The following is a 13,225-nucleotide window of genomic DNA, read 5'->3' on the forward strand; positions in this document are numbered from 1 at the left end:
ACCCTGGCTCCTATTGCCTACAAATAGGTACGTTTCTCCATTATTTTTTAAATTATTTTAAAATTTAATTTATTTATGTAAATAAAACATAAATTATTTAAATAAAATAAATAAAAAATTTAAAACACCCTTTTCTAGATCCTATGATTCTCTCCTCTTTTTTCAGTCAAATTCCTTGAAAAAAATCATTTATACTTAGTGCATCCACTTCTTTTCTTCTAAACCTTCTGAAACCTGCCTTTCTACCTCATCCTTTAACCCTAGCTATACTTTCCAAAGTAACCAATGTTGTCTTAATGCATAATCTGCCTCTCCTTGGTCCTTATTCTTTTACTTTAACCACTGGAGAATTTGGCATCATTGAGTACCATCTACTCCTTTATATTCTATTTGGTTTTCTTGATTTTTCTCTCTTTGGAATCTTTTTTTTTTTTTTTTTTTACTTGTCTGACTATTCTTTATAGTCTCCTTAGCTGGATTACAATCCATATCATACCCCAACCACAGGTATACTGAGCCTTATCTTTCATTTGATAGTCTCATCACTTTCCTACAATTCAATTCAATTTCATATAGTTGTTTCCTACTTCTCCAACTAGTAAACAGTCTATTTGGACCTCTTGACAGATCTGAGACTTCAAAAACTCACCAGGTCCACAGCCTGAATCATCCTTTCCACCAAATCCACCCCTCTTTTAAACTTCCCTATTGTGGTTGAAGGCACTAAGGTCCACAAACCTGGAATCATTCTTTTTTTTTTTTTTTTTTAATTTTTATTTAATAATTATTTTATATTGACAGAATCCATGCCAGGGTAATTTTTTTTACAACATTATCCCTTGTACTCGTTTCTGTTCCGATTTTTCCCTTCCCTCCCTCCACCCCCTCCCCTAGATGGCAAGCAGTCCTATATATGTTGGATATGTTGCAGTATATCCTAGATACAATATATGTTTGCAGAACCGAACAGTTCTCTTGTTGCACGGGGAGAATTGGATTCAGAAGGTAAAAATAACCCGGGAAGAAAAACAAAAATGCAGACAGTTCACATTCGTTTCCCAGTGTTCTTTCTTTGGGTATAGCTGCTTCTGTCTGTCATTTATCAATTGAAACTCAGTTAGGTCTCTTTGTCAAAGAAATCCACTTCCATCAAAATATGTCCTCATACAATATTGTTGTCGAAGTGTATAATGATCTCCTGGTTCTGCTCATTTCACTTAGCATCAGTTCATGTAAGTCTCGCCAGTCCTCTCTGTATTCATCCTGTTGGTCATTTCTTACAGAACAATAATATCTGGAATCATTCTTGACTTCATAATCCACCCCACAGATCCAATTTTTTGCTAAATATTCATTTTCTCTCAAAAACACTTTTTCTCTTCACTTACACAACTATCGCCTAATATAGATCTTCATCACGTCTCATTTCAACTATTGAAAGAATTTCTGATTTGTTCTCTCTGACTTCAGTTTTTCCTTAAACAAATCCATTATCCTCTTAAATCATCATTACCTCTTCCTGATAAGGCAAATAAGCTAAAAAAATAGAATGATTGGAAATAAGAATAAAGAGGATGAAGGAGGAGGAAGAGGAGGAATTGCAAAGGTACTATGCAAAGGTCTTCTACTTTGAATATGATGCCTTTACACTATTAACTACTTCAATAAAACTAAAGATTCAATAAAAAAAGCATGGCAAATAAGAATAAGAAAAATAATGATTAGAGGTATATTTACAACTTATGATGAGAAAAGGTATTAGTAATGTGTATTTAGTATGTAGCCCAATCAAAACAAATAAGATCCAGGTCCTGTGCATTGATTATGAGCATCAGTATATTAAGTGCTGACTGATCCTGAAACATTTCTACGAAACATAAGACAAAAGAAAACCAAACATTCTTTAATTCCTAAAATAGATGAAATTTTGGAAAGGTGTATTTGAATCAAAATATTATTGTTGTTGTTAATAGGATAACATCAAAATATATTTGAAAAATTCAACTTATAAAAGGATTTATCCATAAATTATTAATTTTTGTACACTTGGATTTTGGATTTGCTCCAAATGTGTATGTGCATGTATGTTATATGTGTAGACACATGCATATTCACACATCCCCAAATATGTGTGATATATAAACATATATACACATATCTCCATATATCTGTGTATATACATGTATATTTATCTTAGTTTTTTTTTTCATTTACTCATGCCCACTTGTGACCTTAAATAATGACCAATTATTTAAAATAAATAATTAATCTTAAGAAAACCCTAATTTATTAAGTAGCTAAATATTCCTTATAGTTTTGTTGAATTTTTTTTAGCTATGGAATCACTATAATTTATAGTATCTTTATGTACCCATTTAAATCTTATTTTGCTCTCTGCATGTACTAAATGTACATTGTGCCTAGAGTTTCCAGAGGATAAAGAATAGATGTGATCTAGGAGAATCAGTGTGGTATACTGGACAAATTGATACATATGGAGTCAGGAGTTACCTGGTATCAGATCCAACCTCTGATACTAACCAGATGGCACTGGACAAGTGTTTAACCTATTTAATAAACCTCAGCTTTCTTATCTGAAAAATGGGGGTGATACTTTTAGTACCTTATACATAGTCTTCTTAAGAGGATCAAATAAGAACATAGGCAAAGTGCTTTGCAAGCCTTGAAGTGTTACACACATGGCAGCCATTATTCTTTTATCATAACAATAACAAATGAAATAAAGAACAGAACCAATGTTTAGGAGAGAGAATGTGATAACAGGAAGAAAGATGGAATTATTCAATTTCTACTGTCTTTTCTCTATCAGCAGGAATGAGCTTCACACTGGGAAGAAAAATCCAAAACTAGTTAAATTGAGATCCTAAAGACACAATAAGAGAGCATTTAGACCAGAGCATTTAGTCAACCTCATTTAATCTGGATCAGGTCACCAGAGGCCCAGAAGCCTTTTCAAGCTACATCCTAGGGCATTAAAAGTCCCAATAATTGTGACTGCTAAACTGCTGTTAGTAATCCATGAAAAATCTTTGAGAATCACAGAGATACCAAAGATCTGGAGATGGACAAATATTGTAATTTTTAAAGTAAAGAAGGTCAATTATAAACTAAGAGTCAGTGGGCCTGGAAAAATTTGAAAACAAGTGATTACAAAGATAGTTTCTGATCACTTAGAATGGGAAGTGGTAATTACCACAAGTTATTATGGGTACATCAAAGGCAGGTCACACAAAAATGAGCCCATAGCAACAAAAAATTAGTCAAAGTCATTTAGAATATCCTTCAATTCAACAAAGTAAATTCAATAAACAATTAATAAAAGCCCATAATATACAGAGAAATGTGCTCAGTGGAAGAGAAGATATAAATTAAGAGAAGACACATTTTCTGTTCTTCATGGAATTTACAGTTTACATGCAGCAAAACATGACAAAATTATTATAATTACACAAACAGATAATTAGGTGTAGCTGTTATAGATAATTATTATACAAAGTAATACATGGTACCTGCATTAAAGAGGTGCCAAAAATATATTAGGAGATTCCAGGAGTCAAAGTAGGGAAATCACTACTGATAATGGGGCTAGGAGAACTTTCAGAGTAGAAGGAGCAGTTGTGGAAAGGATAGAACCATGGCATATAGTAGACATTTAACAAATGCTTCTTGACTTGATAGGACTCCAGAGTATTATGAGATATAGTCAGAAAATCTGGGTGGTGTCAGATTTTGGAGAGCTTTGATTATCTTCCATAATCCTTCTATTGTTTATAGACAAGACAGAATGATCTATGTTGCTTAATAGTACAGTTACATGGATTCAGAACCGGACAAAATATCTTTAGTGAGGAGGACAAATGAATGAATTTCCAGTGTGAAAGGAAGTCTCTGTAGTAGAGCATTGTAGCCTCTGTCTTTAGGTATCTTCAATATTTATATCTATGTTTTGTTTACTTAAAAAAAAATCCAAACTCTGCAATAATTACTAGCCTTCATTTTCAAAGCTACATGCTTTTCTGTGCTTTTTTCTAAATTTTCTTTTGTTCTTTGCAGCGTACTTTTTTTTTCTCTCTCCAAGAATGACTTTCTATGCTAAATAATAGTTCATATGAAAAAGATCTTGAGCTTTTAATTGACTCCAAGTCCCATAGGAGAATTTAATAGTTTAAATTTAAGTTTAAGTTGTCTTTTCTAATCTTAGGCTACATTACCATAAGCAGAGTGACCAGACTACAGAAATTATAGTCCTTCGGTATTCTACTCTGGTTAGACTACATCCAGAGTATTATATTCATTCCAGACATCCTATTTTTAGCAAGGATGTCAAAGACTAGAAAACTATTCAAAATAGTAGGGGGAATGGGAACCATACCAAACAAAGTCTAGTTAGAAGGAGCTCAGGATATTTAGCCTTTTAAAAGAGAAGATGCATGCGTAGGAGATGATACTTTTGAGTGTATGAAGTTCTGTCATTTGGAAACAGGATTAGACTTGTTTAAAGAATGGAGAACAATGGTAGAAGTTTCAAGGAGGCAGACTTTCCAGTTGTTATAAGGAAAAACATGAAGAATTCTTCAAAGTGTAATTGCTTTTTAAAGGGACTTTGAGTTCCCCATAACTGCAGGTCTTCAAGCAAAAACTAAACCAATACTTTGTTAACCATGCTATGAAGATTCCTGCCATGATACACATAAAACTACTTCTGAGATGCCTTTCAACTCTGAGATTCTATGATTCTAATAAAGTGCTTTTTTGTTTCAAATACAGTCATAGTTACAAACTATGTCTAATTTCTACTGATGAATCTGATAAATAACTTGTTGATGAATTTTTTGACTATGGCCACCACTGAAACATGACTTGACATTACAAAAATACTTTGTAATTAATCTGTGCCTAGAATTAGTGAAAATAACTGAAGATAGCTTGTATTCTTTTCTTTAAAAAATAATTTTCATAAGGAATAGGTTGTATGTGACAATGTCATCAGTTTTTCTTACAAGGTCTTACTCAGTGACAAAGTTTTGAATATAGCTGAAGTTATAACTAGTGTACCTAGTTTGGAGAGATTCATAATTATTGGCTCATCAGTAAATGGGTTTGTTTGGGGTTTTTTTGTGTCATGGCATCTCATGAACATATATATAATGCAAAGAATATTGCATTCTTTATTAGAAGAAGTATTCACAGAGATGACATCATCAATATCAGAAACAAGCTAAAAGGTAATTGACTTCTTATTTGGGGATTTTAAGGAGGGAAGACAAGCTTCTTCTGATTAAAATTTTACTAATGCATTCAATCAAGTATATTTTCTAATTATCTTATGCAGTGAATATCTAATATAATTGAGGGTACTAATATGGAACTCTTGAATCATATTTTGTATTAGGAAATATTACAGGATCAAATACTTTCAACACAAAGATAATGTATTTTGGGCAAGTTTTTAATAAAGCCAGTGAACGATTTTAGCAATTGGTATTTACTAAGGCATAGAAATTACTAGGATACAAATTCTTTAGAACAGGTTGACTTGTGAAAGCTTCTCCTCCCTATTTATGGATAGTACAAATAGCAACTCATGACAATCCTGCAAAAGAAACAAAAGCCAGTGTGGTAAGAAAATCTCTTAAGACTACCAATTCTCTATACAAAGGATGGCAACCCTCACATTACTGTGAAAGGCTGTGGGAACAGGAAACACATATTCAGTTATTCTCTCTCCTCCCCCTAAATATCACTAAATTCCCCAACAAAAATAAGCTAAACTGGAATGTTAAACTTTTCCTTAGTTGCCTGAATCTCCAAACAGCAGATGGTCATTCAAAATTTTTAAATCAGTAATTACAAGAGAACTTCAACTTAGAAATAACTTGTGTGATCACTGAAGATTACAGAGGTTTCCACTCCCACCTTATTAATATTGCTAACAAGGGCATATTGGTCAAAGGTTTAGTCTAACTGCCAAGGCTGAAGAATTAGTAGTTAAAGGAAAGAAATTCTTCAGTCTCAGCTTTCATCTGCTTTATATAAAGAACAACACTTGAGAAAAACAATGCTGAGAATCTGTTTGATCCAAAAGAAGATAAAGGTCAAAGACTAAATGGAATCTGAAGATGAAATTCCATAGTACAGAAGTTTTCTTTTTTAAAGAAAGTATTTACTTACTAGCCTTCCTGTGTATATAAACCAATAAACATTTCTGTATGTCTGACACTCTAACTCTTATTCCTATATTAATGTTTTTGATAATAATAATTGACATTTCTATAGAGCTTTATGGTTGTTTACACATATTAAGCACATTGTACATATACTTTGCATATATTATTTTTTCAAAGAATCTCAAGTACCCTGTAAGAGAAGTGTCACAGATATTAAGATATCCATTTTACAGATAGAGAACTAAGGTTTAAAGAAATTAAGGGATTTGCCTGTGATCACAGCCAGAAGTCTCACAGGCCAGACTCAGACCTGATTTTCTGACTTCAAGCAAGCTTAGTCATTTCCATTGCTTTGTTATCTGCATCCAGACTGTGGAGCTCATGTTGACATCAGAGAATATGGCTTCTGTTTGCAAATTCCCCTTTGAAGAAGAGAAAGATTTGCAAATTTTTCTCATGCAACTCGTTATTAATTTAATTATATTCAGACTGCTATCATTTATGATGTATTCTGGAAGGTTTTTTCCAGGAGTAAGAAAAAAAGGCAAGGACAGGGGAAAAAAACCACAGAATTTAGGTGAAATGTGTATTTCCTGTGATTAAACTGTCCCTCTCCTGCCCAGTTTCCTTGCAGAGATTATTTGTTCTAACCAGCTATTTTAGCTAAACTAAAACATTTATTCTGTAATCAATCAATAGACATTTATGAGGTACCTATTATGGGCCAGGCATATAGGATTATGAGAAAAATAAAAGTGATTAATATTTTTCACAACCCCATCAACTATGAGAGCGCCCTGTAATTCTAAGAGAGTTCTGATAAAGCTCAAAGAAAACAAAAACCACCTAGAGATTCAAAGCTCTTGCTTCACTTGCTCCTTGGATTACTGCAGCAGATGCTTCCGTTTTCTGTAAATTTTTTCCTTTTTGATATCCTCTTAGACATTTATCCTCCTTTAGATATGGGCTAAAGTTAAACTCATAAAAATGAGCTCTATAAGATTCTGTCCTTGATCTATGCATATATTAAAATTTTCTCTTATAAAAATAAGATTGGTCCATCGCTTTCTTTTTTTTAACTCTTCAACAAAACTGAGATTTCACAAGTGGGTTTTCAAAAGTCAGAATATTTAGAAAGCATTTCTATTTTATGTTATAACATAAGCTTTAAGAAGTAAAGAAAAAGAAAAGCTGTTATCAGAAGTAAAGAATATAAGATTTAAAAATATCTTTTCCTCATTTCCCCCTAAATAAAAAAGAAAAAAGTTTTATTTTTAAGTCCCTGATCACAGAATTTAAGATTTTACATTTCAAATTTTCTTTGAGTGAATCATTTCCTCTCAACAGTGTTTGTATATAAATGAAAAATTAAAGGATTATTAACAGATGTCAAAGTACAGGGCATAACATAAATGAAAAGATTATTACTATTATAGATAAAGATGATGGTACTGACCAATAATAAACAGGATGAGACATTTCCAGTAATTGGCACAATTTTACCTGCACACTACTGCTCAGACATTTTATCCTCTACAGAATACACTTATAAGCAAGAATACTAACTGGGGTTAAGGGCAAAGTTTATGTCGGCAGACTAATTCTAAGCTGACTTATACAAGGAAGAACAGTACAAGCTTGGCTTCTACCAATTCTAAACAATTAAACAGGCCAAGGCAAGTGAAGGACCTGGAATTAGGATACCAGCAAAGTTTAAAAGATCTGACTCTAAACTATAACCTCTATTGCCAAGAGTATATACCCAATAAACACAAGAGCAAGTCTTTAACTAACTGTCCCCAAATGTTTAATTATAAAGAGAACCCACTAAGAAACAATTGAGAGATATAGTTTAATGTCACTACCCCCTACTCAGAAGCCCTGTCACAAAGGGTGATAGAGAAAAAAATGTGAGGTTTTTAAATTGTAAATGCCCCACAGGGGCAGTCAGGCCTGTGGACTTCTCAGGGGGAAAATGTTCTGAATGATAAGTCAGGCATTTGGGGCATTGTGGCTCTTTTTTACCTTAGCCTGACAGAAGACAGAGAAAACATAATATCCAGTCTAGTATTAGGGATACAAGATGAACAGAGCCTGAGCAAAAAAAGGTCTTGTGCTGAAGGCAGAAGATGAGATTAGGAAGCAAGGCAATGGCTGATCAATGGAGTACAATAATAGGACTTCCCTTGTGGGAGTGAGGGGTCAGCATCATTATCCACAGTCAACTGACAGGACTATGAAAATTTGATTGAGAGAAAGCCCTGGACTATAGGGGACTTTCACCACCTAGTTTTGATTTTGAACAATTGAATATCCCCACCTTTCATCTGATAAGAAGCTGGTAGAAAGAGTGCTGAATTTGAAATCAGGGCCTATGGGTTCAAATCCCAATTTAGCCACTTACTATCTGTGACTTTGGGAAAGCCCCAAACTGTCTTTTGGACTCAGTTTTGTTATCTGTAAGATGAGAGTATTGGAATAGATAGCCTTTTAAGTGAAATTCTATAACCCTGGATAAGATATCCAGCTCTAACATTTTATGATTCCATTAATAATTTCCCATGATTCTTCAAGAAATATTAAGCACCTATTATGTGCAAGGCAGTGGCAGGTACTGAAAGGTACAAAAGGCACACTTTCCATTTGATTATTAAACTACTTGGACACTAAAGTAAAAGAGGTTCGTTATTGCGCAAGATGTGCAGGTTTATTTTAAAATTCTCCAGTCTCAAAAAAGCGGCTTTTCATATTTCATTTCACTGTGTCATCTTCATTATTTTGAATCATACTATCTTGAAATCATATTTAAGGGAAAAAGTTTATAAAAAAATCTAGATTCTTGGGGCAGCTAGGTGAAAAAGTAGAAAGAACACCAGCCCTGGAATCAGGAGCACCTGAGTTCAAGTGTACCTTAAACACTTATTAGCTATGTGATCCTGGCAAGTCATTCACCCCCAATTGCCTCCAAAATTTAAAAAAAAAAAAAATCACAAAATCTAGGCTCTTTTTTGATTATTGAATTACACAAGACTTGATGATTAGATGAAACTAATGTTTTCACCTATGTATGTATAATGAAACAAAAAGTAGAAGAATGAGAGTTATTAGTTATCTAGATTTAGAAAGCATGTGAGTCAGATTGAACAGTGTATATGAGACATACAAGGAAATAGTCTATAAAGACAGATACCTTTTTAAAAAACAATTTATAAGTAAAAACTTTTATATTAACATCTGTACTTCCCTTCAAGCCATTCAAAAAATCACTAGTTCCTCATAACCATTTTTGAGAGGTGGGAGGTCATATGATTCCATCCATAGTGTTTTATAGAGTATATATGGGGGAACTTTGCTATAACTGTCTAACCAATTATTATACTGATAGCCCAGAAAATATCAACAGTAAGAAAAGGAAGAAGTCTTTGTGGTTGGTTTTTGTTGTTGATAGTTTACATAGAATTGCTTATTTACATGTATATATGTACTTTTTACTGCATAAGCAAAAATTACATATAAAATAACCAACGCTATTTTCCCTTGTAATCTTTATATTTGTTTTTACTTCCCTAAAGCACATTCTCAAAGGAAAATATTTCTCTTTAGTGTCCTCAAGTTGGACTCATACACAGATAACAGGCATCATATTTAGTAAGAAAACACTAAACAATCATATCTTTGTATTAAAGCATTTGAAGTTAAGAAGCATTCAAGTCATAATGCCATTGTGATAGCAAGTCTAGAGTAACAATAATGCTTTCATGAAAACTAAAACTAGCTAAACTCACACCAACATTAAAACTAGAGTCTGGTTATTAAAGGAAGGATTCAAAAATGGTTGATTTTGTTTCTATCTGCTTGTTTTTATAGGAAAAAATCAAATGCCAATTTCTATATTTCTCTTTCGCTTTAAAATGAGTATCACTTAATTCTACTTACAAGAGAAATATATATACAAAAGAAAAGTTAACAATGCTTTATCCTGAGTTTAACAATACCCCAAGGGACCAGAGTGAGTCAATTGAGGCTCAGAGGGAGAGGAAAAGGGAGCTGGTGAGGGAGAGATACCCATGAGGCAAATAATAATAATAATAAATAGATATGATAAAAACATTTATTTCAAAGTAAAAGTATATTAAAATTTTTGCATTGATTGATAGATGCCTTGTTCTTTTAAGTTTTAAATTATCCTATGTTTAGTTAATGCAGAGTTCTGGAATACTAACTGGCCTCATGATGTAACTTATATTGATCATGTAGTATAATACCATCTAAATACAGTAGAGAAAATTCTGGACAGATAAATTTAAACACTTCATTTACATTTGTAAATTAATAACACCTGTTCAAAATCATAAAATAAAAAAAGGAAAAACAAAGGCCAACTCCTTCATTTTTCACTACAACATATAATGCAATGAAAATCAGTTTCAAAACACTGGTTTGCCTTACAAACACTTAAAATTTATTTGAGTCATAGTGCATAGTCCTTCTCTGAGATACATTAAAGCCTAGGCCACTAACCATTTTTGAGATCCTTAATCATAATTTTAAACATAAAGATGTATTAAAAATAAAAACAAGAAAAAACACCCACAAAGAGCAATCAAAATAAATGTTTTCCTCAGCTTTTTCTTGCAAAAATGACCTTATTGAAGAAAACTCTAGTTTCTACACAATGTCAAAATTGATTGTAAACCTGATCACACAATTCTAACACTCCCAAGAGTGATAAATTGTAGGGCCTCTTTGAGCTTGTGGTTCAAGTTAAGCTGTCTTTGTATCCTCCTCCCACATTCTAACTGTTCCACACAAGTTATATTTCTTTTTACCCAAGCTTCATTGAGAACTGAATGTGAAACTAACATTGTTTCAAACCTCAAAAAGCCCTTTAAGAATCACAAAGTTTAACAAAACTACAGAATGTACTTCCTCTTTTTTTCCTAATCAGGGGAAATATGTAAGAAATTAAGAATTGGTAACATAATCAAAGAAGTAACAAAACATGCAGATGATGGAAAGGTCATACTGTTGAGGAAGAGAAAGAAACACCAAAGACCAAATATTACTCTTGACATATAAATAAGTCAAAGGGTTAAAGAGCAAGATATTAACTAAGAAAAAGAAAGGAAAGTTTTTAAGATTATATTGGTAAAATAGCACCTAAATCATATATTCATAAGGAATTTTAAATTTTCACTGACATTTGCACAAGTAAAACCAACCAAACAAACTCCCCAATATAAAACTTTTCAAGGAAAAAAAAAATCATTTCTTTTCTCCCTGTACCATTCATTTTGAATCATTAGACAAAAAAGGGAAGGGAGAAGATACCTGTAAAGATAACTCACCAGAATACCAGAAGGGACTTTTCTAAGAAAAGCATTTTCAGGTTTATTTAATTTGCTTTCATCATTAGTTTTCTCCTTCTCCTCCTCATCACTATCTTCTTCTAGGTAGAACATTTTAAAGTTAAACTAGCTCTTCAACCATGTCCTTTGCATTGATGAAAACACACCTCTAAATGAGAAATACAAAACCTTCCAGCTATTATCCAGATTGAGAGTTGCTGCTTTGTAGACAACAGTGATATGCTTAAAATTGAAAGGAAATGGTTCTTAAAAAAAAAAAAAAGTCAATACATAAGACTTCTTCACCAATAAGATTTGCTTAAATTGATTCAGCCCTTCTCCCTCAGTAGAAGATAAGCAGTGGCATGGGATAGACTTTGCCACATGTTTATACTGATAGGTGCTCAGTCCTGCCCAATCATATGACAGACTGGTACTTCCATTAAGCTAACAGGGATTTAGTTAATAATTCTTTAAACTTATCATGTCCTCCTAAAAATGATCCTACACGAGTGAAGAAATAAACAAACAAATGAATCATCTAAGCAAAAAATGTATTAGCAGTTACTTTCTAAGCAGAACTGGGGTTTCCAAAGAGCTGAACAATGTTTACATATGCCCAATAAAGAGCTACTTTAACAACAAACAGAACCTTTTATTTGTATCACATCATCATGGCCCAAAATCTTAATTAAATTATAATGAGACTTTTGCTGCTTGAGTTAAAGAATCTGGTGAATGTATCATGGGATGATAGATTTAAAGTGAGAAAGGAACTTGGAGGCCATCAGATCCTAAACTTTCCATTTTCAAATGAAAAAAATTGAGATCAAGTTACTTGTCCAGGGTTGTACAGGTAGTAAATAAGCTAAAATCTTAATTTTCTTTTAAAAACTTATTAAAGAGATGCTTTTCAATTTTGTCTTTTTTTAAAAAAATGAATGTATATTTATTTTGTTTTTAAACACAAGGGGGAGGGGTAGTGTAGGAAGAAGATCCTAAAATTACAATTCAGACAAACCCAGAAACTCCAATGAAGTTAGTGTAGACAACTCAGTAGGGTCACTGTAATGAGGTGAAATGCAAATTCTATACCAGGGAAAAATTAATATTATAGAAAAATTTCACCTAACAGAGTCAATGATAAGAGTTGAAAAGAGCCTTTGAGGTCATCTAGTCCTCATTACAAATATAAAAAAGTAAGGTCATGCAGCTTGTCAGTAACTTTGGAGCTCCCAAGACCACAAAATCATCTTCTTTCCAGAAAAACATCATTCTATTATGGGAAAATTGATACTCATAACACCATGCATCATAAGAATTCTATACACATATGCCCTTACACTTCTCTCTCTCTCTCTCTCTCTCTCTTTTTTTTTTTTTAATAATTATAACTTTTTATTGACAGAACCCATGCCTGGGTTATTTTTTACAACATTATCCCTTGCACTTCCCCCTTATGCTTCTCATGGACAGACAAAATTAAGGCAGCTACGTTCCCCCTTAAAGTGCTGAACTTGGAGTCAAGAAGACATAAATTCAAAACTAGTTCCTAGTTATGTGATCCTGAACAAGTTAACTTAGCTTCTGTCTCAGTTGCTTTATCTGTAAAATGAAGATAATAATACCAACTTCCACGCTTGTTGTGAGATTCAAATGATGTAATAACTGTGAAATGCTTAGTGCTCT

At 32.8% G+C, this 13,225-nt stretch overlaps 1 protein-coding gene across 2 annotated transcripts in view; it reads right to left on the reverse strand.

The window, feature by feature from the left end:
• LPIN2 (lipin 2) overlaps window positions 1–13,225 on the reverse strand; it is a 98,039-nt gene that overhangs the window by 62,522 nt on the left and 22,292 nt on the right. The window contains exon 1 of one of the 2 annotated variants that reach the window (XM_051970389.1): window positions 11,537–11,775. The exons of the other annotated variant lie outside the window; for it this stretch is intronic. Coding sequence (XP_051826349.1) covers window positions 11,537–11,650 — 114 coding nt within the window. The 5' untranslated portion in view covers window positions 11,651–11,775. Of the gene's footprint in view, window positions 1–11,536; window positions 11,776–13,225 lie in introns of those variants that run through there. 2 annotated transcript variants of the gene reach the window in all.

The sequence above is a fragment of the Antechinus flavipes genome, chromosome 1 (genome assembly GCF_016432865.1).
Source record: "Antechinus flavipes isolate AdamAnt ecotype Samford, QLD, Australia chromosome 1, AdamAnt_v2, whole genome shotgun sequence".
NCBI lineage: Eukaryota > Metazoa > Chordata > Mammalia > Dasyuromorphia > Dasyuridae > Antechinus > Antechinus flavipes.